General features: G+C 32.7%; 5 protein-coding genes across 5 annotated transcripts; 3 read left to right on the top strand and 2 right to left on the bottom strand.

Moving 5' to 3' along the window:
* Nucleotides 1–479: 479 nt before the first annotated feature.
* On the bottom strand, nucleotides 480–2,703 carry LOC104712353 (putative protein S-acyltransferase 1). The gene is made up of 5 exons (XM_010429241.3): nucleotides 2,185–2,703; nucleotides 1,745–1,924; nucleotides 1,348–1,653; nucleotides 1,028–1,249; nucleotides 480–940 (listed from the first exon to the last, which is right to left on the bottom strand). Exons 1-5 carry the CDS (start codon nucleotides 2,239–2,241, stop codon nucleotides 701–703), a joined length of 1,005 nt encoding a protein of 334 aa, XP_010427543.1. The 5' UTR covers nucleotides 2,242–2,703; the 3' UTR covers nucleotides 480–700.
* Nucleotides 2,692–3,652, top strand: LOC104712350 (large ribosomal subunit protein cL37). The gene is made up of 2 exons (XM_010429239.3): nucleotides 2,692–2,896; nucleotides 3,161–3,652. Exons 1-2 carry the CDS (start codon nucleotides 2,800–2,802, stop codon nucleotides 3,517–3,519), a joined length of 456 nt encoding a protein of 151 aa, XP_010427541.1. The 5' UTR covers nucleotides 2,692–2,799; the 3' UTR covers nucleotides 3,520–3,652.
* Nucleotides 3,594–7,087, bottom strand: LOC104712351 (aladin-like). The gene is made up of 14 exons (XM_010429240.3): nucleotides 6,777–7,087; nucleotides 6,626–6,681; nucleotides 6,343–6,510; nucleotides 6,028–6,142; nucleotides 5,845–5,944; nucleotides 5,563–5,742; nucleotides 5,273–5,331; nucleotides 4,958–5,045; nucleotides 4,787–4,868; nucleotides 4,455–4,554; nucleotides 4,310–4,361; nucleotides 4,081–4,218; nucleotides 3,883–3,970; nucleotides 3,594–3,787 (listed from the first exon to the last, which is right to left on the bottom strand). Exons 1-14 carry the CDS (start codon nucleotides 6,832–6,834, stop codon nucleotides 3,725–3,727), a joined length of 1,347 nt encoding a protein of 448 aa, XP_010427542.1. The 5' UTR covers nucleotides 6,835–7,087; the 3' UTR covers nucleotides 3,594–3,724.
* A 1,115-nt stretch (nucleotides 7,088–8,202) lies between these two features.
* LOC104712349 (heavy metal-associated isoprenylated plant protein 45-like) lies at nucleotides 8,203–9,155 on the top strand. Its single transcript, XM_010429238.2, has 3 exons — nucleotides 8,203–8,336; nucleotides 8,431–8,506; nucleotides 8,622–9,155. The coding sequence occupies exons 1-3, from the start codon at nucleotides 8,289–8,291 to the stop codon at nucleotides 9,008–9,010; spliced, it is 513 nt and encodes a 170-aa protein (XP_010427540.1). The 5' UTR covers nucleotides 8,203–8,288; the 3' UTR covers nucleotides 9,011–9,155.
* A 9,493-nt stretch (nucleotides 9,156–18,648) lies between these two features.
* LOC147939073 (uncharacterized) lies at nucleotides 18,649–19,488 on the top strand. The gene is made up of 2 exons (XM_087465850.1): nucleotides 18,649–18,909; nucleotides 18,991–19,488. The coding sequence occupies exons 1-2, from the start codon at nucleotides 18,649–18,651 to the stop codon at nucleotides 19,486–19,488; spliced, it is 759 nt and encodes a 252-aa protein (XP_087321976.1).
* The last annotated feature ends 4,977 nt before the right edge of the window (nucleotides 19,489–24,465 follow it).

Here is a 24,465-nt window from a genome sequence, read left to right as displayed (position 1 = left end):
TGTCGGAGAAAGCCTTGTCTTGTAGACGAGGAAGCGTAAGGGATGATAAGTATAGCATCAGGACTATACCAAGAAGGCTGAATCTATGGCTAATATAAGATGGGAAAACCACAAGAGTAACTCTAGCCACAGAGGCTATCGGCATTGGTACGAGAGCCGTTAACAGAAGTGGTAAAGCTAGTTGAGTTGAATAGCTTTCTTTGACAGTTAATTAGTTACCACAGAACTGCACATTGCAATGTTGCTGAACAACAGAAATACCTTAAAATTCAACTCATTGACCAATGCAGCCATGCCTAAATCTAGAGCAGAACTGATGTAACCACCAGGTAATTTCAAACTCAAACCTGCAGCAAAGGTCACCATTAATAAAATAAAGTTGGAGACAATGAGATACACACCAAGTTTAAATTTACCTGTAACACAAGAAACCGCTATATACACCAATTCTCCTAATTCCTATTCTTATTGCGAGAGAGTTTTATTAAAAAAATCTTATCGACGTGTAAAGACAGAGAGAGAGCTACATGGCTTTGAATTAAAGAATTAAATTTACACATGTTTGTCCTTTTCTTTGCTCTATCTTGGTCTCAAATCCACGCTCGAGTTTCTCCTCATATATTTGCTGGTTCTTGGTAAACCAAACCAATCGCTATGGCGCCTTCATCCACACTTGAATTCTTAATAGCCACCACTGTTGTTACCGTACTCCAAGCTTACCACTGCTCATTTTCGTGTTTTGAGGGCCCAAGTTTCTTCCTAGCTTAGATGTGATGGATCCGACCTCCACATCGTCTTCTTCTTCTAGTGCCCAATCTCTGAAATTGATCAAAGGTGGTGGGATCTTTGCAAAAAACAACTCCTTAAAGTTCTCTAAGATCCCCTTTCGGTAAGGGTTTTCCTTCTTGTCGTAATGGTACCGGAAATTCTCACAGGTCGTCTGCAAACATCACAAAAGAATCAGACCTATATAGTGATAGCTAATAAATCAAGTTCACTTGTTGCAAAAAAAGCTAAAGAAACTTGCCTGGTTGGTGCAGATTAGGTAGAAGTGGAAGACACTAAGTCCACCAACAAACCAGACGGAAACAAAGCAGTAGAGACCAAGAACACCTAATATTAAGTCATCAGCGAGGACAACATAGAAGTCCCCATGGACTTTAAGCATACTGATCCATGAGAAGACAAAGACGTAGATACAGAGGAGGGTTGAACATGATAAGAAACAGACGAAGAATGGATAGTTACGCTGCAAAGAAGCCCGTGGATAAACATATCAACACTCACATATCGTATTCAGCTATATGTCTTTGGAAGTGAGAAAAAGAATTTTCCAGTAAGACTTACCAAGGCAATGCACTGACCTACCCATGGACAGTGATGATCAAACCTTTGGACACAGTTGTTGCAGATAGAGCAGTGAAAGGCACGTGGAGGACGGTATAGGAGACAAGTATCACAGAACTTCACTTTAACGGTGAAACCATTCACCAATACATCTCTAGTCCGAGGTAACTTAACATTTCCTAATTTGTTACTCACCCATTCTGTAGATTGGGTGATAACATCAGGAATCTCTGACTCAGGCACTTCTTTGTTCCTTGGGATAATCCCGGGGTCTCTCGATGATGTCAAGAAGAGAAAAGTGAAATCCTGCATACAAAGGAAGAAGTTAAGAGTTTGGCTCTAGGTATAATAATCTCTCTTACAAAAGTAAAGTAAAGAGTAAAAATGCTTTACATACCATGAATGTGAGAAGAATTGCACCAATCAAAATCTGAGAATGAAACAAAGGGTGACGACGTCTAATCAAAAAAGCCATCCTGATGCAGAATGTGATAGCTGGTCCTCCTATCATACATATGGTCAAAAGAAGCGAAGATGCATCCGGACCAAACACTAATCTTCCCCCACAGTAGAATTTCTGAAACACCAATAACAATAGAGAAAATAATCTTCAGACTATGATGATTTCATATAGACAGAATCTAAACTATACAAGGCTAAAACTTTATAGAGATAATCTTAAAATTTTTATGTTCTTCAAACTCTAGAGCTAGCACAGAGAAAGCAGCAGAAGCAATTGCGAGCATTTGGCTCATTGTCAAGATTGCTTAAAAAAAATCCACAATTTGGCATAAAAATGTAGACTTTGTGTGAGATCATCATCACCAAAAAGCTTACATTTTTGCCGGGCCAGACTTGATAGAATCTTTTTCGTTCAGGACTCTGAGATGACATGGGCGTTAACGTTTGAGAAGAGAACCTAAAAAGATGTTCTTCTCTTTTTCCAATCTCAGAATCCGCGGCCAATTGGATGAAACCGGCGATTTCCAAAACCGTTCCCTCCTCCGATCCTCACCTTTTCTTCTTCTTCTTCTTCTTCCTCTGATTATGGTTTCTGTTTGAGAGAAACAAACGAGAGATGAGTTTCTCTCTTCTCTCTCTCTCTCTTCATAGATTTGTCCTCCGCCATTAGAAGTTCCTCAACACCAACATCATTCTCTGGAACATCCTTAACTTAGCTTTCTCGCCCTTTTAAGCACTGGCACCGCCACGTGTCATGACTCACAATTCTAATGTCTATAAACGGTCACCTATTCCGGTTTATCGAAAATGTTAAGAATTAAATTCAAACCAAACCAAAAATCGGATTTTACCGGATCAACTCAATATGAACCGGATCAATCCAATCCGTTCGTTGAGAAGACGCAGAGAGTTAAAAAAAGCTTATCCAGAAGAAAACTAATAAACTTGAAATGAAAAAGAACTGAAGACGAACTCTTCCATTAGACGGAGATGGCTCTTCTCTGCTTCAATTCTCTCCCTTCTCTCTCTTCTTCTTCTTCGTCTTCTCCGCCGCGTCTTCTTCAACCTTCGTCTTTCGCTTCACAAGGTAATGCCTTTTCCACTCGTTTCTAGTCTTTGACATTTTCGCTTTTGCTTCGTTTTGCCGACCATTAGAGACCCATGAAGCCGAATTCGAGATCCTAGGCTAATTCAATTCTGGGTTTTCGAGAAAAAAGATAACTTTTGTTTTAGGGGTGTGAGGTTTTAGACTGAAGAGATCGAAGTAGGCTTTGGTTGAGGCATTTAATCGAACACTTGGGAAACTTGTAATGCTCTGATCTTTTGTGTTTCTTCGTTGTATAATTGTCAGTTTTGAGCCTTAAAACCAACGCTGTCGAGTCCAAGAACCGAGTCTCTCTCAGTTCTTACAGCTTGAGCAGTAGCCATGGAAGAGCTGCAGCAATTGTGGTGAAGGCGTCTGCTTCTGGCCTTGACGGTGCTGAGCCCGAGAGCAATGAGGAACCAAAGACTGTCGTTGCTTCTGTTCCAGTTGATAAACTACCATTGGAATCAAAAGAAGCTAAAGAGAAACTGCTCTTGGAACTGAGGCTGAAGATGAAGCTGGCCAAGAAGATTAGGCTACGTAGGAAACGTCTGGTTCGTAAGCGTAGGATGAGGAAGAAGGGTCGATGGCCACCTTCGAAGATGAAGAAAAACAAGAATGTCTAAGTGCCTCAACTGTTTGATGCTTTTCTTATTTGTTTGTTTCTGTAATGTTCTTTTTGGTGTTCAAGGACCATTAATGTACTTCAAATGCAACCCTTGTTTTTGGATTTAACTTCGAGATGAGTTCTTTAAAGAAGCCATTCGTCTACATAAAGTAACCAGTCTATCAATATAACCAGAATGTTTGGAAACTTGCACCATTTGGCTACTAAGGAAGAACATGTGAGCGAAAGATGAGAGGATAGGTGCAACAGAATCCGGTGCTCCAACACTGCAACACAATATGTTTGAAAGGTTGATTAACTAACTGATTCCATCTATCTAAATACTTTGGCATGAAAAGACTTAATTAGGCATATGGCTTACCACGGAAAGGAGTGGACCTTGCTTGAACTTGTCATGGAATGAAAAGGAGAGAGCTTTTGGGTTTTCTCCAGGTCCTCTGATGAAACCGCTGTAATCATAAAAGCATGAAGATTTGTTTGTTTATCGATTTAGACAATGCAAACCTACATAAAAGGAGGGCAAAACAGATGGAATGGATAAGCAGAAGGAAGTACTTACACTAGTGATGCTGATACAATGGGTGTCCTTCTAGTGTCGTAGATGGCAATCAATCCTTTGTAACTGTCATCGCCTCCTTTATACGACACAGCCAATCGTTCCCCAGATGCATCCCATGCTATATTTTTGATTCCCTCACTGGTTAATTCAGTTTAAGAAACAACAATATCAGGAAATAAATTAGAGAAAGGCCTTTCCGGGTTTATTCAACAACAACCAAATAATTTACCAGCCAGTCTGGGAAGTAATCTCTGGCAATTCAACCGGTAAAAGATGGGCATCTGATAGTAAACCAAAAAGAAACAGAGGTTTAGTATGGTAACTGGCAAGTACTTCTAGTAGTATAGGCAAAAGACTTTGAAGTTTCGACATACCCAAGGATGGTGGCTTGGATGAGAAATGAACTGAGCCCAGTGTTGAAGATTTCGAAAACGAAATCAAGATAAACCGTCCTTCAGGATCCCATATTGCACCCTATCAAAGTTAGTATCAAGAAGTATAACAGCTTAGTCCATTTAAGAAGATGAAACACAGTTGCAAATTCATACATAAAGGAAGGGAAATGAATGCTTAGTAAACAGAATGAAGTATGCGCACATATGCAATGCATACAACACTAGCAACGTTGACCCATCCAACAAAATCACTTTTAGCAATACGCTACTGCATATCTCACTATCCAATGTGAGATCACGATTGAACTTACCGTGACAGATCCAGATCCAGTTGACAAAGACCAAGGCTCAGATGTCCATGTGTTTGTTTCCCAAAGGCAAAACGTCCCATCACTGTGACAAAAAAAACATTTGATTAGCAAACACATCAAACGGGAGGCTACTTTCCACATCTCTGAATAGAAAGAGAGTTGATGTCTTACAATCTTGCTGCAAAGAAGTAGTCTCCTGTAGGTGACCATTTGAGCATTGATATGCCGCCTAGTCCCCGTCGAATAGGTGTCCCCGCTCCTGGAAGATGTATAAAGATCACTTTCAGAAACAAGGAACTCAATCCACTTGAGCAAGATACAGTTTCTCATATCTCAACTTAAGAAACAGGTTGTAAGAGAAAGAAAACAAGTTCTGTCGACAACTGTTTGGGCTTGATTTACTGATACATCGCAAGAAGGATAAATGTTCAAATATTTGCATGCTATTATGCACTAAGAAAGTGTTCTAAATTGTCCTTCTATTACCTTGAGAAACATCCCATATGGTGAAAGATGAGCTGTCATATGAGGCTGATGCTAAATATGTGAAAATAGGTCAAGGAATAACAGAATGGACTAAGTTAGGGACTCCTGTGATGCAAAAACTAGAAAAGATCCAAGAAAATCCAACTACTTTCCCAGCAAATGCCTACCTGAGATTCAGTTTGGTAAACAACTATGGTAACTGAAATGATCTTGAAAACATGTGCAATTAACTAACAACACCAAAATGAAGTAAAGCGAAACAGTTGTAGCAGAAAACTAATTAAGGATATCTTCCACAGGGGCTCCATGAGAGAGCACTAATTTGCTCATCATTATGACCCCGAAGAAAGTCGACCAAAATCCAGCGAGTTCCAGATCCTCGAGATAGACTTCCCCTCAGCGCGGAACCACCGGATCTAACCAATGCCATATTACCTGGATAAGAAGCAGCCCATATGCATATTCCTCCCCTGTTTTAATGGAACAGATGTCACAGTAGAATCAAACTTAGTAATCTATGAAACTAGCTATTCTAGAAAGTAGACAGTATCAGAAGGTCAATATATACACACCTACAGGCTACGGACAGGGATTTTCCACCATTTGGCCTCCAGGCAAGGGCTTTAACACTTCTCTGGGAATCACTTGTCAAAATGCAAGGTTCTTTCTCATCTGTTCAAAAGAAGAATATGAAACTGTATGCACACTCCGGCCCATGTGCACTAGGAATCAAGAATTGAATTTAAAAAACAGACCTTTGTCCTCATAATCACGAATTGTAACTTGATTTGCACCGGATATAAAGGCAAGAATATGCTTCCCCTGATGCCAACTCACTCCTTGAAGATCAATCTCTGAGAGGAGAGTTACCTAAAAATGAAACGGTTTGAAATTGTAGAGACCATCCATCCTAAAACATCTTTTTAAAAACCTATCAATTCTCTTAGATACATAATAAAAGATAAGTATTTTGTAACTAACCATCACAAAAAAAGCTAAGCCTTGTTCAGTCTACCAAATAAACTAACAAACACATAGAAATCAACCAAATTGACAAACAAAATTCTTACATCGGTGGGTTGTAAAATCTGTTTAAGAGAGTCTGCAACCATGGTTTGAAGAGTAGCCACTAGTCCTTTTCTATCAACATTTTCTTCTCTATCTACATTCTCTTGTCCTTCATTTGCCTGCAGAGGGCTAGGTGTAGAGTCGAACGAAACAGGGCTAAACACCATTCCCTGTGATCAACCAAAACACCCCCCAAATTTGTCAAGACAACACTTTAGCTATCTACAAGAATGGTATCAAGCTATATGAAATCAGGAATGAAAACAAAAAAAAAAAAAAACATACGAGGAGTTTTCCATAAGTCTCTTGAGCTCGATCATCAGACAAGTTCTGACCCGTAACTGCATCCAACCATTAGCTCAGACGAAGTTTCGAAAAGCCCTAAAATAGACTAGAGAAGATAAACTCAGAAAGGAAGAAAGCTTTAAGTACATACTCAAGTCTCTGTTGATCTCGCAGACGGTGACGGAACCGGGAGGAGGAAAAGATGCCATTGTCCTTTCTTCTCTAAGTGTGTTGTAGAATCCGCAATTTCAAATTGAACTCAGTGACTTGGAAGTTTTGTTCGGTGTTCGAATCTACAGCAATTACTTATCTGCCCAATTTTAGGTGGATTAGACTCGCGATAAGCGGAGAATTGCGACGGAGATTCGCCGGAGAAACGGAGAGGAGAGAATTGGACTAGACTGAGAGGTTTTGATTTTTTGAAGAATTAGGGGTTTATTTATTTATTTTGAACTTGTTCTTGTTTCTGGACCGGGACTTAACCGGGCATAAAATTTATAAATCGAGGAATTGAGTTACAGCCGGACCGGACCGGATTAGTCCATCCTCACATAGTTACATTCTTGTATTATATTTTTAGGTTCAAGAAATTGTAATGGTTTTTGATTAAGCTTCTTCTCGGTAATTACGTTAACACAAAATTCAAAGGCTTTATTCTTTTTTTTCCCCTTTTCTTCGACTGTAACTTATAGAATACACAAGTGAGACAAGTTGCATATATCATATAATGTGTTGTGTTGCCCTTTTGATTTTGTTTTCATTAGTGGTAAAGCGAGTTATATATTTGTTTCCGTGTTTCGATTGTTAAACCTTACAAAAAAAATATTTGTTTGCTATTTTTATCTACTTGCCAATGTCATATTCATATTGTTGGAATCATTTTCGTTATTTTTCGTTTCAAATATAGTTTTTAAAAAAAATAACTCTTATATTCACGCACCAGAAGCCAAGAAGTCGATTCTGAACAATATGAGAGAATCTGGCAGACGGCAGTTCCAGCATGTATTTGTACAAATATTTGTCTATTCACACGACTTACTTCCTATTTAATCAGCTAATATGTGTCTGTGTTCTGTATACATCTGGTAGGCATGGAGATCTTGACTTTTGAATATGGGTGCCACTTCGGTTCGTGTTGCCTAGAAATCAAAACTAATCAAAAATTAGCTTGGACGGTTTTATTTTTTCAATAGCCAACGAATCTAAATTTCAAGAAAATAAATGTAGATTATTTTTTATTTTTTGTTAAATCGTCTCGAATGTCTTAAATCTACCGGATAAAAATAACGACTGAAACATTTTAAGCTAATGCCTTAATTCTCTGGTATACGATATAATTATATTGGTAAACCCTTACGCTAGTAATTAATAAGACACAATAATTAAAAAATGTAAAACTCTGGCGACACCGAAATAATACAAGATATATAGTATAATGTGTAAAGACTTAGGACATAAGCTTTTTGCATCTCAGAAGACGCAAACGCGGTTTCTTGGAATCACACACCAAGTGTTTCTAATACGCGCAGACGTTTATACACCTATATAAGCATATCTTATACACGTTGATTATATTACACAACCAAAATATCACATTGAAAGCAAGAAGATTTTCTTAAGACAAAACGTGAGGCTCGGGAAAAAAAAAAACATAATCAAGACAATGCTTGACTGGATACATGGAAACTCTCGGTTACCAATTGCCCTATCTGTACGTTGCCATCTATTTCTTTGCTCGATGATGTCCTTCTCCACGTCGTGTTTTCCTCATTTTCTAATGTTTAATTTGTTCTTTTGTTATAAAGATTGTGGAGCTTTTGGTAGATATGGATTGCCAAGGATGTGAAAGGAAGGTTCGAAGAGCCATTTCCAAACTCGATGGTAAGAACTATATAGAAATAAGTATATATAGATTTGATTATTATCGTTATACAATCATTTTTAGTCTTAATGCATATTGATATAGTTAACAGTCTAATAATCAAATCTTGTGTAGGAGTGGACACGGTAGAGATAGACGTGGATCGACAAAAAGTGACGGTCACGGGATACGTCGATCGGGAAGATGTTCTAAATATGGTGAAACGAACAGGACGAACAGCTGAGTTCTGGCCTTTTCCTTACAATGGATATTACGGTGATTATTATACATATCCTTCTCAACATTTAGAACAATCGGATCAGAAGATATATCATCATCAGGCAGAGAATACTTTTTCATATAGTGGAAAGTATGATTTCTATAACGAACATCAAAATATAGACAACTCTTCTTCTATCAACGGTTATTATCCTCGTCCCTCCCAGAAAGCTCAACCTACTATTGATGAAAATGCTCTTCATCTTTTTAGCGATGACAATGTACATGCTTGTAGTGTCATGTGATTTTGTATTATTTCTGACGTGGGATTTGTATCATTCTTTCATTCATCTATTCAATTTATTCATTTTGTTAATGTCACAAAATCATTATACTTTTTCTCTTAAATGTAAGCTTGTTTGATAAATTTCATCTTAAGTTTCGCTTTAAGCTAATTTTGTTTCAATAGTTAAATATTTCCATATTTTAGAATCTGAATCATCATATATATAAAAGTAGAGTTTCAGTCTCTCCTTATTGGTCCACTTGGCAATGCAATTTTAATAAAAAAAAATATATTAAAACACAAATTTAAAACAATTAATTTTCACATTTAACTCACATAATATAAAACTGGAATCTTTATAGCTTCTCCCTATAAATTAAGCATTAACTTTATTTCTCTACTAAGTTGTATTAATCAATTGTATTAAAACAAAACAATAAATTAGAATTGTAACTCTCATTTTTCTAAATATAATTTTCATCATTTCTCTTCCTATAAATACTCATTATCTTATTCTCTTAGTCTATCACTATTTCATTCTCTCATCTTCTTCCACTACTCTCAAATCTCTTTTTTTGTTTTGTTTTGTATTTTTTTGTTATTGTTGTTGTATGGGTTATAAAAAATCAAATCAAATATCATTGTAAAAGCTTAGTTTTAGAGTTTGTATGATATGTATATCTTATATATTTATTTTAATCTTTTAAAATGTTTATCTCCATTTTCTATTTTATATTAACATCTTATAAGTCATTATTTTCATACTTTCTTACAATATTCACCACACAATAAGATCATAAAGTTGAAATGATTCATATGTAATTATCTATTATGTCTCTGGTTATCTCACATATTCATGTATCATTTTTAATAATTTATAAAGATCAATATAATATTTAAAGATCAATATAATTATCCATTTATCCATTTATAAACACTATTTTGTTTTGTGATCCAATTGTTAAATCTACAGAGATCAATATAATATATATATATATATATTTTATGATTTGAGGTTTTTGAAAACAAAAAGAACATAATTAAACAATTGGTTTTTTGTGTCTTTAATCAAAATAAAAAATGATCCAAAAAATAAAACATATTCAACTGGAACTTAAATATAAAAATAAAATATAATTTTAAAAATATCATTTCACTAAATTCTTTAAAGATGAAACCATTAGTATGAAATCTAGCACTATAAATTAAATTGATGAGTGAAAACCAAAAAAATATAAGTTATCCTTGGGATTTTAAAAATTATTGAGATTGAAGAATTCATATAATTTTATAAGAAAACTAATTTAGTTTGTCACTTAAAAAGTAATATTTTTTATTTTGAAATATTATGTGTAAGTGTTGAGTTTATATCAACAAACAACCAAATCATGTAAATTTTGATTCAGCCACTTGGTATTCCTTTTATTTTAGGTTATAAAAAATTAAAATATTTATTTATAATTAAAGACATGTAACTCCATTTAACTCAAATGTAACTTCTATCCAATAATTGTACATTAATTCATTCCTCCTACTAACTTATTATCTTTCAAGAGAAATTATTTTTGGTTAAATTTTAATATTTTTTATTTATTTTGGTTGGCTAAATTAATATATTTCTCATGTAAAATTATTGTTTATAATATATTTCTCATTCTACTATAACTGAAAATAAAATAAATTATGCATTAATCATATTCTACCATTTAATTTTATTCAAACACAATAAATTACTATTGTAACTCCATAGTTCTAAATGTAACTTCCATCATTTCTTATCATATAAATAAGCATTCTCTCAATTTATCATTCTCTCATACTGACATTCTTTTACTATCTCATTTTCACATTCTCTCATTCTCTTCTACAATTCCTCAAATCATTTTTCGTTTTTTTTTGTTATTTTTGATTTCTTATTTTTGTTGTATGGGTTGTAAAAAAAAAATGAAATATCATTGTAAATTGTTAATGCTAAATTATAATTTTAGAGACTACATGATATATATTTTACATTGTTCTTATTTTAAAAGATTTATCTCCTTTGTCTAATTTGTATTATTATCTTATAAGTAATCATTCTCTCTTCCTCTCCCACCAATATCAAATGTTGTTATATCTCATATGTGTTGTAAGAGTTTGATTCTATATTTTAATTTAGAAAGTATTATATATATATATATATAAATATTACATTGTTCTATTTTTTAAAGATTCATCTCCATTATCTAATTTGGATTACCATCTTATAGTAAACATTCTCTCCTCCTCTCCTACCAATATCAAATGTTGTTATATCTCATATGTGTTGTAACTTGTAAGAGTTTGATTCTATATTTTAATGTAGAAAGTATTATATATATTTAACATTGTTTTCAATTTTTATTTTATTTATATAAAAAATATTTCTTTTATATTTCTTGCCTTTCTAATCTATTCATATTTATTTTTTAAATTTGCATAGTTAAATTTAAATTCACATATGTTGGTTTTAACAAAACAATCAACTTTATTTGAGAATTAGATGTTTCTATTCATTTTTAAACGATCAATGTGTAACATATAAGTATTTTGTCTTGCAATCACAAGTTCCATTTTCATTGCTTAACTACATGGTTAAACTATAATATATATTGTCCTATTTGTAGGAATAACAACATACTTATTTAATTTACTTAAAAGAGCAGATGATTAAACGAAATAAACATTTCTCCAAATTTTATAATTCAATCAGTGAGTGTACTTAGTACTTTGAAAAACTTTTACATTGAAGTTCATAAAATCATATAAGAAAACTAAAATGCTATATCACTTCAAATTTGGAAGGAAACACTTGGTATTCCTTTTTAAAAAAGTCAAGACACATATTAAAATTTATTAATATTTAACTCACTTTAAAGACATTAAAGATCATTTAACTCAAAAATAACTTCTATCCAATAATTTCATACATTCCTCCCACAAATAAAAATATATATATATATATATGTTCAAGATTGTATTTAAATATTACATAATTTTTCAGTTAGCTAAATTTATAGTCACATATATACAATATATATACATAAGAATTTATATTCCTTACTAACACCATAATTCGACCCATTATTTGCTTAACTCAATATTCGTTTCAAAGTCAACTAAAGAAAAACAGAAACGATCTTATTGATATTAGATCAAAACATGGGCATACAAACATAATCACTTACACAGAAGATATTTTTTAAAAATAACTTATTATTGCAACATCAACGTATGAAGGGTTTACATAAGCAGTTAATTAGAAAATCTATAATACAATAAATGTATTGGAAACAATATCAGTCAATGATAAGATTGGATCCTCAAAAGCAAGAAACAACATCTTCATAATTCATAAAAAGTAAACGCCACAATTATACACATCTGAACGAAATGGTATAAACATATAGTGTATAAATAAAAGTGACGGCAAAGCCCGTATATGCCTAATTAAAACAAAATAATACAAAAGAGAAAACGAAGAAGACCAAAAAAAAAACAAGAAAGTGTCAACTACACCACAACCCATGCGTTGCATGGAGAAGCACCTAGTATACATAAAAGTAAGGTTTTGGTCTCTCCTTATTGGTTGATCTTTATTTAATATTTTATATTTTTTTAATTTGTTTTCTAATTATTTAATTGCTTTAAACAATATTTAAGACCCAATTAATACAAAACATTTAACTCACACATCTATATATAATAGTAAACCCACTTTTTTGTGTCAACTTTTAATCCAACGGATGAGATTAGTTCCAGTTTTAATCCAATGGTTTAAAATTATTAATTGTGTCTTTTCGTCGCACCCCTATCTTTCAAAAATCACACCTCTTAGTCTTTGCATCTCTTTGTTGTACCTCCTGGTTTCAAAAATCACATCCTTTTAATTTCACACCTCTATGTGTTACACCTCTTTGTTGTACATTCATGTTTCACATCTATTAATTTTTACAACTTTACATTTCACACCAAGTTTCGAAAAATTGTTTTCTGAGTACTAAAGAATTGTATTATTGATGTGTTTTTTTAACTTTCAAGCATCAATCTCTAATTCAAGGTAATTTAATATTTTTGCTGCGAATGACATGTAGTGTTTCTCGGTTAGATTATTATTACTGTTAGTCGACACTATTAATGTGATAACCCGTCCCGTTGACCCCACTAGCCCACCGCTAGCTTGCCCCCATAGGCCCGAAGCTGGCCCTGCAGGGCATCGATCCTAACCCCTCACTGGGCAAATGGAACTATTCATCCAAATCCACAGTAGGTTATTGGTGCGCCAGGCGTTCCTCGAACCCTGGTCCCCACCCTTTAACAACCTTCCCACAGGACAAGTTATCACCAATTTAGTCTAGTTCATACATTAATCTTAGTTTTGTTAACTTTGAGTCTCTTCAAAATTTTTAGCCTTTTTGGTTTTCATGTTTTTGCATGGCTAATGTTATTAAGTACGTGTGCCATATTTTTTGCATGGCTAATGTTTTTGATTCTCAATGTGCAGATTTTATTTTTTGTTATTTTTTCTACAAATTTAACATTTATATCATGTTTGTTAGAAAAAATAAATATGTTAAATAAGAACATATACAAAATTATAATTATACCATGTTTGTTAAAAAATTTGGTTTATCCGTAGCTCTAGCATCACTGCATATCATCATGCCTCTCGTATCTTGGTTTTGGTTTTTCCAGAAAGTCAAAAAATAAAATCTGCACATTGAGACTTGTGTTTCTTCGTTGCACCCACAGCTTTGTTAATAATCTCAAAGTTGCAAAGTTTTGGTCCAACAATTGTGTTTCTTCGTTGCACCCCGAGCTTTTCATGTTGGCACCCGTTAGTATTCACACCCTTTTATTTTACACCTCTTTGTTTATATAAAGTTGTAATGTTTTGATCCAACAATTGTGTTTCTTCATTGTATCCCTAGCTTTCAATGGTTGCACTTGTTAGTTTTTGCACCTTTTTGTTGTGTTTTTTTTTTTTTTTTTGCACCTTTTTGTTTCACACCTCTTTGTTTTCACACTTTTTGTTTTTATATATATACAGATTTTTATGGACTTTGAAAAGAGTTGTTGTTCTTTGAGTATGATTAATAATCTCACTCTTTGTTAATAATCTCAAAAGTTGCAAAGTTTCGATCCAACAATTGTGTTTCTTCGTTGTACCTCCAGCTTTGTATGTTGGCACCCGTTAGTTTTCACACTCTTTTGTTTTACACCTCTTTTTTTATATAAAGTTGCAATGCTTTGATCCAACAATTGTGTTTCTTCATCGTACCCCTAGCTTTCAATAGTTGCACTTGTTAGTTTTCGCACCTTTTTGTTTCACACCTTTTTGTTTCACACCTCTTTGTTTTCACACCTCTTTGTTTTCACACTTTTTATTTATATATATATATATATATACAGATTTTTATGGACTTTGAAAAGAGTTTTTGTTCTTTGAGTATTATTAATGATCTCACCCTTTGTTAATGATCTCAAAGTTGCAAAGTTTTGGTCCAACAATTGTGTTTCTTCGTTGCACCCCCAGCTTTCTATGTTGGCATCCGTTAGTTTTCACACCCTTTTGTTTTACACCTCTTTGTTTATATAAAGTTGTAATGGTTTGATCTAACAATTGTGTTTCTTCGTTGTATCCCTAGCTTTCAATGGTTGCACTTGTTAGTTTTCGCACGTTTTTGTTTCACACCTTTTTGTTTCACACCTCTTTGTTTTCATACTCTTTATATATATATATATATATATAGATTTTTATGGAATTTTAATAGAGTTTTTGTTCTTTGAGTATGATTAATGATCTCACCCTTTGTTAATGATCTCAAAAGTTGCAAAGTTTCGGTCCAACAATTATGTGTCTTTGTTGCACCTCCAGTTTTCTATGATGGCACCTGTTAGTTTTCACACCCTTTTGTTTTACACCTCTTTGTTTATATAAATTTGCAATGTTTTGATCCAACAATTGTGTTTCTTCGTCGTACCCATAGCTTTCAATGGTTGCACTTGTTAGTTTTCGCACTTTTTTGTTTCACACCTTTGTTTCACACCTTTTTGTTTTCATACCTTTTTGTTTATATATATATATATATACATATTTGTATGGATTTGGAAAAGAGTTTTTGTTATTTAAGTATTATTAATGATCTCACTCTTTGTTAATGATCTCAAAAGTTTCAAAGACTCGATCCAACAATTGTGTTTTTTCGTCGCACCCCCAACTTTTCATGTAGACACCCGTTATTTTTCACACCTTTTTGTTTTACACCTCTTTGTTTATATAAAGTTGCAGTATTTTGATCCAACAATTGTGTTTCTTCGTGGTACCCCTTGATTTCAATGTTTGCACTTGTTAGTTTTTGCATCTTTTTGTTTCACACGTCTATATTTTCATATTTTTGCATCTCTTCGTTTTACCCCCTTCTTTTAAAAATTACACCTATTAATTTTTTCACATTTTTTTTCACACATCTATGTTTTACACCTTTATATTTTACACCTCTTTGTTTATTATATATAAACTTTTATGGAATACAAAAACAAGTTTCAAATTTATTATTTTCTGAGTATTTTTTAAACTTACAAGTTAATAAATAAAATCATAGATTTATATGTTTATATATTATAGCAAACTCACTTTTAGGGGTCAATTTAAATAAAACATATGAGATTATTTTTATTATCTCATCTAACTGTTTAGATTTGTTAATGATTTTAAAAGTTGCACTATTTTGATCTAATAATTGTGTTTCTTCGTCGTACTCCCAGCTTTCATTGTTCACATTTGTTAATTTTCGCACATTTTTGTTCCACACCTCTTTGTTTATATATATATATATATTTATGGACCTTGAAAAGAGTTTTTGTTATTTGACTATTGTTTAATACCTCCAAATTTAAAAATTCAGAGTATTATTTTCTTTCAATTTATTAATCAACATTAATTTACTCATCTTTGTTAAAAAATTTGGATTGTTTTATTTATTGATTCATTCATCTAACTTTTGTTCGGTGTCGTTTTCCATCTAATTGTATTGATCATCTCTTTCAAGTATTAATTTAGGTAATTAATTTTGGTTGGTTGCAGTTGCAGCTATGAGCTCTTTCTCCCTGATTCTCTTATTATTTTTTATAAATTTTGATAGAATAATGATTTAAATTTTATTCTATGTGAATATCTTTTAAAATTGATTATCTGAGTATGATTCAGTAAACCTAGATTTACATATCTTTAACATTACTCTCTTATGTCACTGAATCGATTTTTCATTTTTATATATATAACAAATATTTTATTTAACTAATTTGGTTAATTCATCTTAGTCATTATTTATGACTTTTATATTATACAGTTAAAAAATTACCAAAAAAAATTCACTTCGAAATGTGAAATTAACAATGTTAATCATTTCAAGTTTTCACTTTCCCGTGCGATAATGCACGGACCGACATCCTAGTTAAGATAAAATTATAACTGAAAATAAAATAAATTATGCATTACTCATATTCCACCACTCAATTTTATTTAAACACAATAAATTATAATTATAATTTCCATAATTCTAAATGTAACTTCCATCAATTCTTATCCTATAAATACGTATTCTCTCATTCTCTCGTTCTCTCATATTGACATTATTTTACTTTCTCATTTTCATATTCTTTCATTCTCTCCCACTTCTCTCATTCTCTTCCACAATATCTCAAAACATATTTTTTTTTTTTTTCGATTTCTTATTTTTGTTGTATGGGTTACAAAAAGCCCAATTGAAATATCATTGTAAAATTTTAATGCTAAATTTAAATTTTAGAGACTACATGATATATATTTTACATTGTTGTTTTTTTAAAGATTCATCTCCATTATCTAATTTGGATTATCATCTTATAAGTAAATCATTCTCTCCTCCTCTCCCACCAATATCAAATGTTGTTATATCTCATATGTGTTGTAAGAGTTTGATTCTACATGTTAATTTAGAAAGTATTATATATATTTATCATTGTTTTCAATTCTTATTTTATTTATATAAAAATAAAATATTTCTTTTATATTTCTTACCTTTCTAATCTATTCTTATTTATTTTTTAAATTTCCATAGTTAAATTTAAATTCATATATGTTGGTTTTAACCAAAAAATCAAGTTTATTTGAGAATTAGATGTTCTTATTCCTTTTAAACAATCAATGTGCAACATCTTATACTTTGAATCAAATTATGGACTCACCAACACTCATTTTTAATTAAATGGGTTTTAATTTTAGGAGTTGGAAAAGTATAAAAATTTGTTTGTAACTCCCATAATAATATCATAGTAGTGTTCTCAATGAATTTAATTGAATATAATAGAACATGTTAAAAATGTATTAATAATTTAATATGCACTGAATTACACTTTTGTAACTCTCAAATAGTTATCTTTTTTCGATTTCAGTATTATCTACTAAAAGAAAGACACATATCTCACTATAACTCATTAACCATCATGGCCTCATATTTCAAATGTTTCACTCTCTTCTTATTGGTCCATTTGACATTTAATTTTTCTAAATTTAATATTTATTTTTAATTAAACAACACATTTAATTATATACATTAATACATACTTTAAATTCATTCTTTACTACTAAATTGTAACTGAAATTATATCAATTGTGAATTGACTTTTTATCCTCCATTCATTTTCATTTAAACACACTATTAATTATAATTGTAACTCTTCTAATTTAATTATTTTAGAAATGTTTTATCCTATAAATAATCATTCTCACATCCTCCTTCACCATATCCCAAATCCTAAATATTTTCTTTGTTTTTGTATAATATTTTTGCATAGGTTGAAAACCCAAATAAAAGTTTGATTATATTTTTTGTTTACTATATATTTTACATTGTTTTGAATTTTATTGTTTCTTTGTTTTCGGGAAATTACCTAGAATATTGCATAAAAGTAGGTTTATTACTAGACTAACACGTTGAGATTTCTGTCTTACTAGAATAACACATAAAAGTTTGCAAATTACTTCTATATCTGAGTTGTGTGTTTTATTACGTTTTATGCCATTCTCTTTTAAACCGAAGATCTTAACAGGGGAAAATAAAAAGATCATAAACCTAAGTCGATCCCTTCAATCTTTGTGTTGTTTGTCTTACGATAGTTGGGTTGAGATCAGCTATTTTTAGATAGCTTGCGGCGTGAAAAGAATCTGTGTGGAGGACGTTTGGCTGGAGGACCACTGACGGCGAGTTGACGGCGAGGTGGTTTGAAGTAGAGGAGGAGGGAAATATAGCGATTTGCTCTGAGGTAAATTTCTATATCGTGGTTTAGTCTCTATTGCTTACTGTTTTCTAAGATTTCGAGTATTACATAGTAGGCCTTGTATATTGACCTATTGCTCTGAGATAAGGTCATGTGGTTTACATGTGGTTACTAGGTAAATTTCTATATCGTGGTTTAGTCTCTATTGTATATTGTGGAAGGTAATTTCTGACGAAATTCATGTTAGTTTTCTGTATGTTGTTGAGCTCTGTTTTTCGGAAGATATTTGTGTGACTTCATGTTGCTTCGTTGCTAATCTAAGCAACAAATGTTTTTTGATATTGAATTAATAACTAAACTAAAGCTTCTGTCGTAGATATGGGGCCAAGCAAGAGGTATCCAAGTAGGTTGTATGGGGTTGGTAATTTTCCACTGCCGATGAGAAGCATGCACCACGATTGTAGTTTGTCCAATCTTGCTGGTTTGAAAGGCTTTGTTGGTGATGAGGTGTATGACAAAATAAGAAAGAATTCGCAGCTGGGAGTTCTATTGGATCTAGCCGAATCTGACTACCTGTTTTGTGGGAAGACCATCCATTATCTATTGTCCAATCAATTGGCAATAAACATTCCATTGGAGGTATGGTTTTTGGTTGGAGGAAAGCCGCTGAGGTTCTCTCTATATGAATATGAACAAATTAGTGGTTTGAATTGTGAGAAGATTGATGAAACAGAGTTTGAAGTCGATCATACACCTTTATGGGCGGCTTTAAAGGTGAAAGCTTTTAATGGACCCAACTGGGAGGAGCTAGTTGAGGGTTTGAGAAGCTGCCGCGGGTGGTCTGATGAAATGAAGACGCAGATTGTTCGGTTGTATCTTGTTCATGTTGGAGTGCTTGGTTTATCAAGGAACAGTCGGATACCTCTGGAATACGCTAAAAGGGCGTTGAATGAAGAAGCATTTGAGAGTTTTCAATGGGGTAGGGTTGGATTCAAGAGTTTAGTTGATTCCATCAAAGTTCTTGGGTTACCTAACAATGCTTATACCCTCCATGGAAGTGTCCATGTATTGCTGATATGGGTATTTGAGAGCGTCAAGGTGCCGGGGGCTAGCTACGGGAATGTAAGAGAAGGTGTAGATTTTGCCTCTGTTGAGGTGGAGAGGAGGGAGGCCAGGGAAGGATATCGAAGCCTTCATATCCGGGAGCAAACTCCTTAATAATGGGGAGGTATGCCTTAAATTTACGTATACATTATTTGTCTGCATTTTTTCTTTGAGATAGATTATTAAAAGTTATGGTATCTGAAATGCAGCTTCAGGTGAAGCATTTAGTACCTAAACCTTTGGAGTTCATATATCCAGCCAGGACAGTATTGTGTGTATGGTGTAGGAGAAGGTTTGAAGAAGAAACTGGATAATCTGCTGTTAGACGTGATCAATGGCGAAGTGGATGAAAGAGAATGGCATTGTGTAAAAAAAAGGAAGGGGGAACATACGAAGAAGAGGGAGAGGAGGCAACATGTTGCAGGGGTAAGTGACGATGATTTCCTTGAAACAGCCCCAACCAGCATCCGTAATGTCCCCAATAATGCGAAGGAGCAGAAAGAAAGTGTTGGGGACAAATGTTCAGCAGAGAAGGCGTCTGGAGATAAGCATTCAGGTGTGCAGGGTGAAGATGGTAGTGGAAGGTTATTTACTATGGTTGAAACACTATGGGCAAAAATGGATAATATTCAGATATCGTTTTCTAGAGCAATAGCGGAAGTTGTGTTCAAACTTCAAGGTATGGAGAGTAGGATGGGTAACTTTGAGAGTGACGTTCAACTATTGAAGAAAGTTGTTATCAACACAACGGATGGAGGAGCGCATACGCAAGGACCTCGTACATTAAGAAATGACGAACAAAAAATAGAGGAGGTATGATCTGCGTACCGTATTGATAAAATTGTTATTTATATCTGTTGTTCAGTATGAAGTCTTTGTATTTATCTATTCGAGGAAACAATTTAGCAATTTGTATAATTTGTATAATTTTGTAATTATTTTGATATATGATTTTTTTCGTACACACAATTTAGCAATTTGTATACTTTGTCTCTAGTTTATCAGCGTTATATTATATTTCAAATGTCTTGTATATAACGTCAAATACATGTCTTTTGTTTCAAGTCATGGCTATATCAGATAAAGCATTCAGACAAGGATGGTTATAAAGTTGCTAGTTGTGTTAGGAATCCGTTAGCCATTAAGGATAAGGTCATGTGGTTTACTATGTAATATGTCGAAATCGACCTATTGCGCTAAAGCTAGTTTCTGCCACGTTTCTATTTCCTCAGTCTCCAACCTTTTTACCAACTCGGAGATCGTTGGTTCTATGTTTTCCCCGAATAGTACTTCCCAAACAGTCTTACATCCTTTATCCATTTTTGTAGCTCTTTCCACATCTCTCTTTTTTGGATAATTTCCACATTCGAGACCTGTCAACTCTGCAAATTCCTGTAATCCAAACTTGATTGGATTGCCACCAAACACAATCCACATCTCATGCCGCTTTTTGGTCACCAATTGACGGCAAACAAATCCATGAACTAGTTTACCGGAGAAGGAGATCTTGTTAGCAGGGATACGAAAAAGCTGCCCAAATGGAGACTCTAACAAGTTTTTCATTTCTTTTGTTCCACTCAGCACCCTCAATATTGTAGAAAGATATTCCAGTTTTGAATACGCATTTATCTTGGTTTTGAGAGGGTAATGGTCAAGAGCAAATAACCTCCTCGGTAGATCCAAGCTCAATTGAGGAACGATCTCTACAGCCTCGGGATCCATCCTATCACCAAGAAGTAACGTACATATTAATATGTACGTACACTAAACCAATTAACCCTAATACCAATGTCTACCAAAGTTCAATTCTGTTGACGATTAGGGTTATTTATCCTCTGCCCGCCACAAATACACAACTATTCATCGATTTCACCTCCTTGGCTACTCAAAGTGATTCTTAAATGTATTTGCTATATACTCTTCCAACCTAATATAGAATTTGGGGGAACAATCTCTCTTCCAATTTAAAGTAAGAAGTCAAGAGAAACACTTACCTTCTGATTCAACACCGGTGATGAAAGAGGGATCGAAACTAGTCGCCTTTTTCTGATTTCACCCAACCTCTGTAATCTCTTCTTCCTTAAATGTTCCGTCGCCGACTTCTATGGAGTGTCGTTTTGTAGTACTTATCCCAGATCTAAACACCTTAATTCAAAAACTCGGGATGTAAAACAACCCTATCGGACATCCGAATGCGCCGTCGCAACTGAGGCCTCAGTTTTCCGTCTATTACCAAGAACGAAGATTTTGCCTCTACTACTAAACTATTTTAAAATAATTTTTTTTTATAAACAGTGCAATGGCTGAGCTTTTCTTTAAATATTTTTATTCAAATTATACAGTTCTTCAACGTTATTGGTTCATTTACACTATATATCAGCCTTTATTAGTGAGGTTAAACCATCATTCACTATTCCTTGATGTTTTATAAAGTTTTACATTGAATTGGTTTGTTAAATGAACCAATATATTTTCCGCCAATATATAACGTCGACTATAGGGTCATAATTAAGTAGTGCATGCGATGTATCGTCTTCGCTTAACCGGCAGTTACACGTGTTAATTATCTAAATGCGATGTATCTGTATGGAATGCAGTCACGACGTTTGAAAAGCCACAATATGGATAATCCATTTGTGTTTGTTCGCTGCTTATATAAGAAGACAAATACACACCCGGTGAAGTATGTATTCGTCTCTCAAAAACCAAAATATCACATCACAAAGTAAACATAAGTGCAACAAAGTCATGGTGCATTTCGATAGGCTATCCGATCTCCAGACGTGGCGTTCTAATTGGAAGGTTTATGTTAAGATCATCCGCAAGTGGAGAAAGAGAGAAGCAAACATCGTCACCTTTGAAATGGTTGTTTTGGATGTTTTCGTAAGTGACTCGTCTCATCATCATATTATATGCACTTAATATTAAATGATTCATGTACATCATGGTTCAACTTTTTCCCCCACCGTAGGGAGATAAGATGCAGGAAACAATGAGCGAGGACCTGTTGCCCCAGTTCTGTGCGGGGATTGAGGAGGGTTTGTGGAAAACCTTCTCTAATTTCGCAACAGGCCATTAGTCTACCATAAATATCTTCCCACCCTTTTACGTTTGCCGCTACACGCGCTAAAAACAAAAGTCTATCATCAAAGGGAAATTCCTCTACCAACTTAATCTAACGAATCGATTTCATATACGTCGACCGATAAGTGTACCAACACTACAACTAAGTGTACCATCTACGTCGATGGCAAAGTGTACCAGCACTACAACTAAGTGTACCAAAAATATCTGACGTACACCTTTAATCAGTCCACGTGTATAAATCTACCATCAAAGGATCGGTAGACTTAGTCCCAACTTCCAATGTTTTTTTTTTTCTAATGGCATTAGCCGTAATTACGTTTTTTCCAACACTAGTTTCAGGGGTAGTATAGGTACAATGGGTTAGTCTAGTAATAACAAACAATTGTATGTTACTTTTGTAATAAGGAAGCTTTTATGCAATATTCTAGTAACTCACCCTTTGTTTTATGTACTTCTTCTTTTCTTCTTTGTTTTAAATATTATTTTGATTTAAAATACATATGTATTCTAATATGTATAATAAAATTTTGATGACCATAATAATATTTTGGTTATAACTATCTTATAATAAGGAATCAAGCTAAAGAAAACATCTTAATTCTTTACTTTAGATGTTTGATTAGTTATTACAAATTCATATATATTTATTTTATTCTTAAAATTTGAAATGTTCTCATGAAGGAAATTTTGTAATATAATTATCAAATTAATTTTTTTTTACCTCTCACTTACATCCAACAAAATTGTAATGCATTTATTTTAGAATAATAATCATTATATTCAGTTTTTAATTCAACATATAATTATATAAAGATCCATTTTTTATTTAATTCAAATATGTACTTTAAAGATTTTTTCTATATAAAAAAACAAATTGATTTTTTTTTTGATTTTTTTTTCTATCTAGCTTTTTATTACAAGGATTAAAAATTATAACTAAACCTAGCAATATATCTTAAACTAAGGGGAATATAGAAAAACATTTTTTAAATCGTATTTTAAAACTTTGATGCACTTCATATGATTTTATAGGAAATATGTATTTTTAACTTTCAAAATATTTTAGCTTTTTTTTAATTATTAAATAGTTTAGGTTATGTGTTAGTTTATATGAAAAACTTAAATTATATATTTAAATCACATAGTATTTTTTTATTAAATAATATTTTATTACCTCAAATGCTCAAAAAAACCAATGAAAACTATTATCAAAGTTGAACAATAAAAACAAATAACTTTAAGAGATATGTATGATTATTTTTAAATAAGTTATATATTTTGATATTGTATGATTTGAATAAATAAAAGTATAAAAAATGTTAATGACATTTAAATTAATTTGTTTTTTAATGATTATCAAATAAATTTAAATTAATTAATATATTCTATCATACAACAATCCGCGTATTTGTGCGGGATATTATCTAGTGTACTAAAAAGAAAAAAGAATTTGAATGTACGTATTTTAGAAGGAACAAAAAAAGTCTACATTAGAGATTAATTGGAAATGGAAAATAGATTAGAATGTTGAATTGTGAAGCTAAATCTCTCGGACCTAAAGATTAGAAGGCAAAGTGAACTTCATGAACAAATTTGTTAGCTAAGAGAATATTTTAAGATATTTCAAATCAGCGTTCCTTTGTCTATTATGTAAGCTTGTTTGATACAAATCTACTTTCGTATGTTCTTTATTTTTCATTTTACTCAATTTCCATGTTAAATGTGAAATATTATAAGTGTCTTTTGTTTTTTTTGTTTTAAAATGTTTTATAAATATTTAAATGAATTTTTTTTAACACTAAACTTTATTCATTTCAAATGGAATACATCAACATGAAATGAATTTATATTGGAAGGGATAACATGTAAACAAGTCAATACGAACTACCATGGCTATTCTGAAGTTTAAGTAAGGCTAATGTGAATTCATTACTTTGGTTTTATACGCTAGACCTGTCACATTCATCTGTTGTGTGTATATTTTACCATCATGATACTTGTTTA

Source organism: Camelina sativa, chromosome 9, assembly GCF_030686135.1.
Source record: "Camelina sativa cultivar CO46 ecotype springtype chromosome 9, ASM3068613v1".
Lineage (NCBI taxonomy): Eukaryota > Viridiplantae > Streptophyta > Magnoliopsida > Brassicales > Brassicaceae > Camelina > Camelina sativa.
This window is presented reverse-complemented; position numbering and strand designations above follow the sequence as displayed.

Coding starts and splice junctions, on each gene's coding strand:
- LOC104712353 (XM_010429241.3), bottom strand. CDS start 2,241: ATGTCATCTCAGAGTCCTGAACGAAAAAGATTCTATCAAGTCTGGCCC. Junction 1,250..1,347: donor TAGGTCAGTGCATTGCCTTG/GTAAGTCTTACT, acceptor GCTTCTTTGCAG/CGTAACTATCCATTCTTCGT. Junction 941..1,027: donor ACCTAATCTGCACCAACCAG/GCAAGTTTCTTT, acceptor TGATGTTTGCAG/ACGACCTGTGAGAATTTCCG.
- LOC147939073 (XM_087465850.1), top strand. CDS start 18,649: ATGGGGCCAAGCAAGAGGTATCCAAGTAGGTTGTATGGGGTTGGTAAT. Junction 18,910..18,990: donor CAATAAACATTCCATTGGAG/GTATGGTTTTTG, acceptor AATTGTGAGAAG/ATTGATGAAACAGAGTTTGA.
- LOC104712350 (XM_010429239.3), top strand. CDS start 2,800: ATGGCTCTTCTCTGCTTCAATTCTCTCCCTTCTCTCTCTTCTTCTTCT. Junction 2,897..3,160: donor TTCGTCTTTCGCTTCACAAG/GTAATGCCTTTT, acceptor TATAATTGTCAG/TTTTGAGCCTTAAAACCAAC.
- LOC104712349 (XM_010429238.2), top strand. CDS start 8,289: ATGCTTGACTGGATACATGGAAACTCTCGGTTACCAATTGCCCTATCT. Junction 8,337..8,430: donor GGTTACCAATTGCCCTATCT/GTACGTTGCCAT, acceptor TTTGTTATAAAG/ATTGTGGAGCTTTTGGTAGA. Junction 8,507..8,621: donor AGCCATTTCCAAACTCGATG/GTAAGAACTATA, acceptor AATCTTGTGTAG/GAGTGGACACGGTAGAGATA.
- LOC104712351 (XM_010429240.3), bottom strand. CDS start 6,834: ATGGCATCTTTTCCTCCTCCCGGTTCCGTCACCGTCTGCGAGATCAAC. Junction 5,332..5,562: donor TCATGGAGCCCCTGTGGAAG/ATATCCTTAATT, acceptor ACCTATTTTCAC/ATATTTAGCATCAGCCTCAT. Junction 5,046..5,272: donor CATATGGGATGTTTCTCAAG/GTAATAGAAGGA, acceptor TACATCTTCCAG/GAGCGGGGACACCTATTCGA.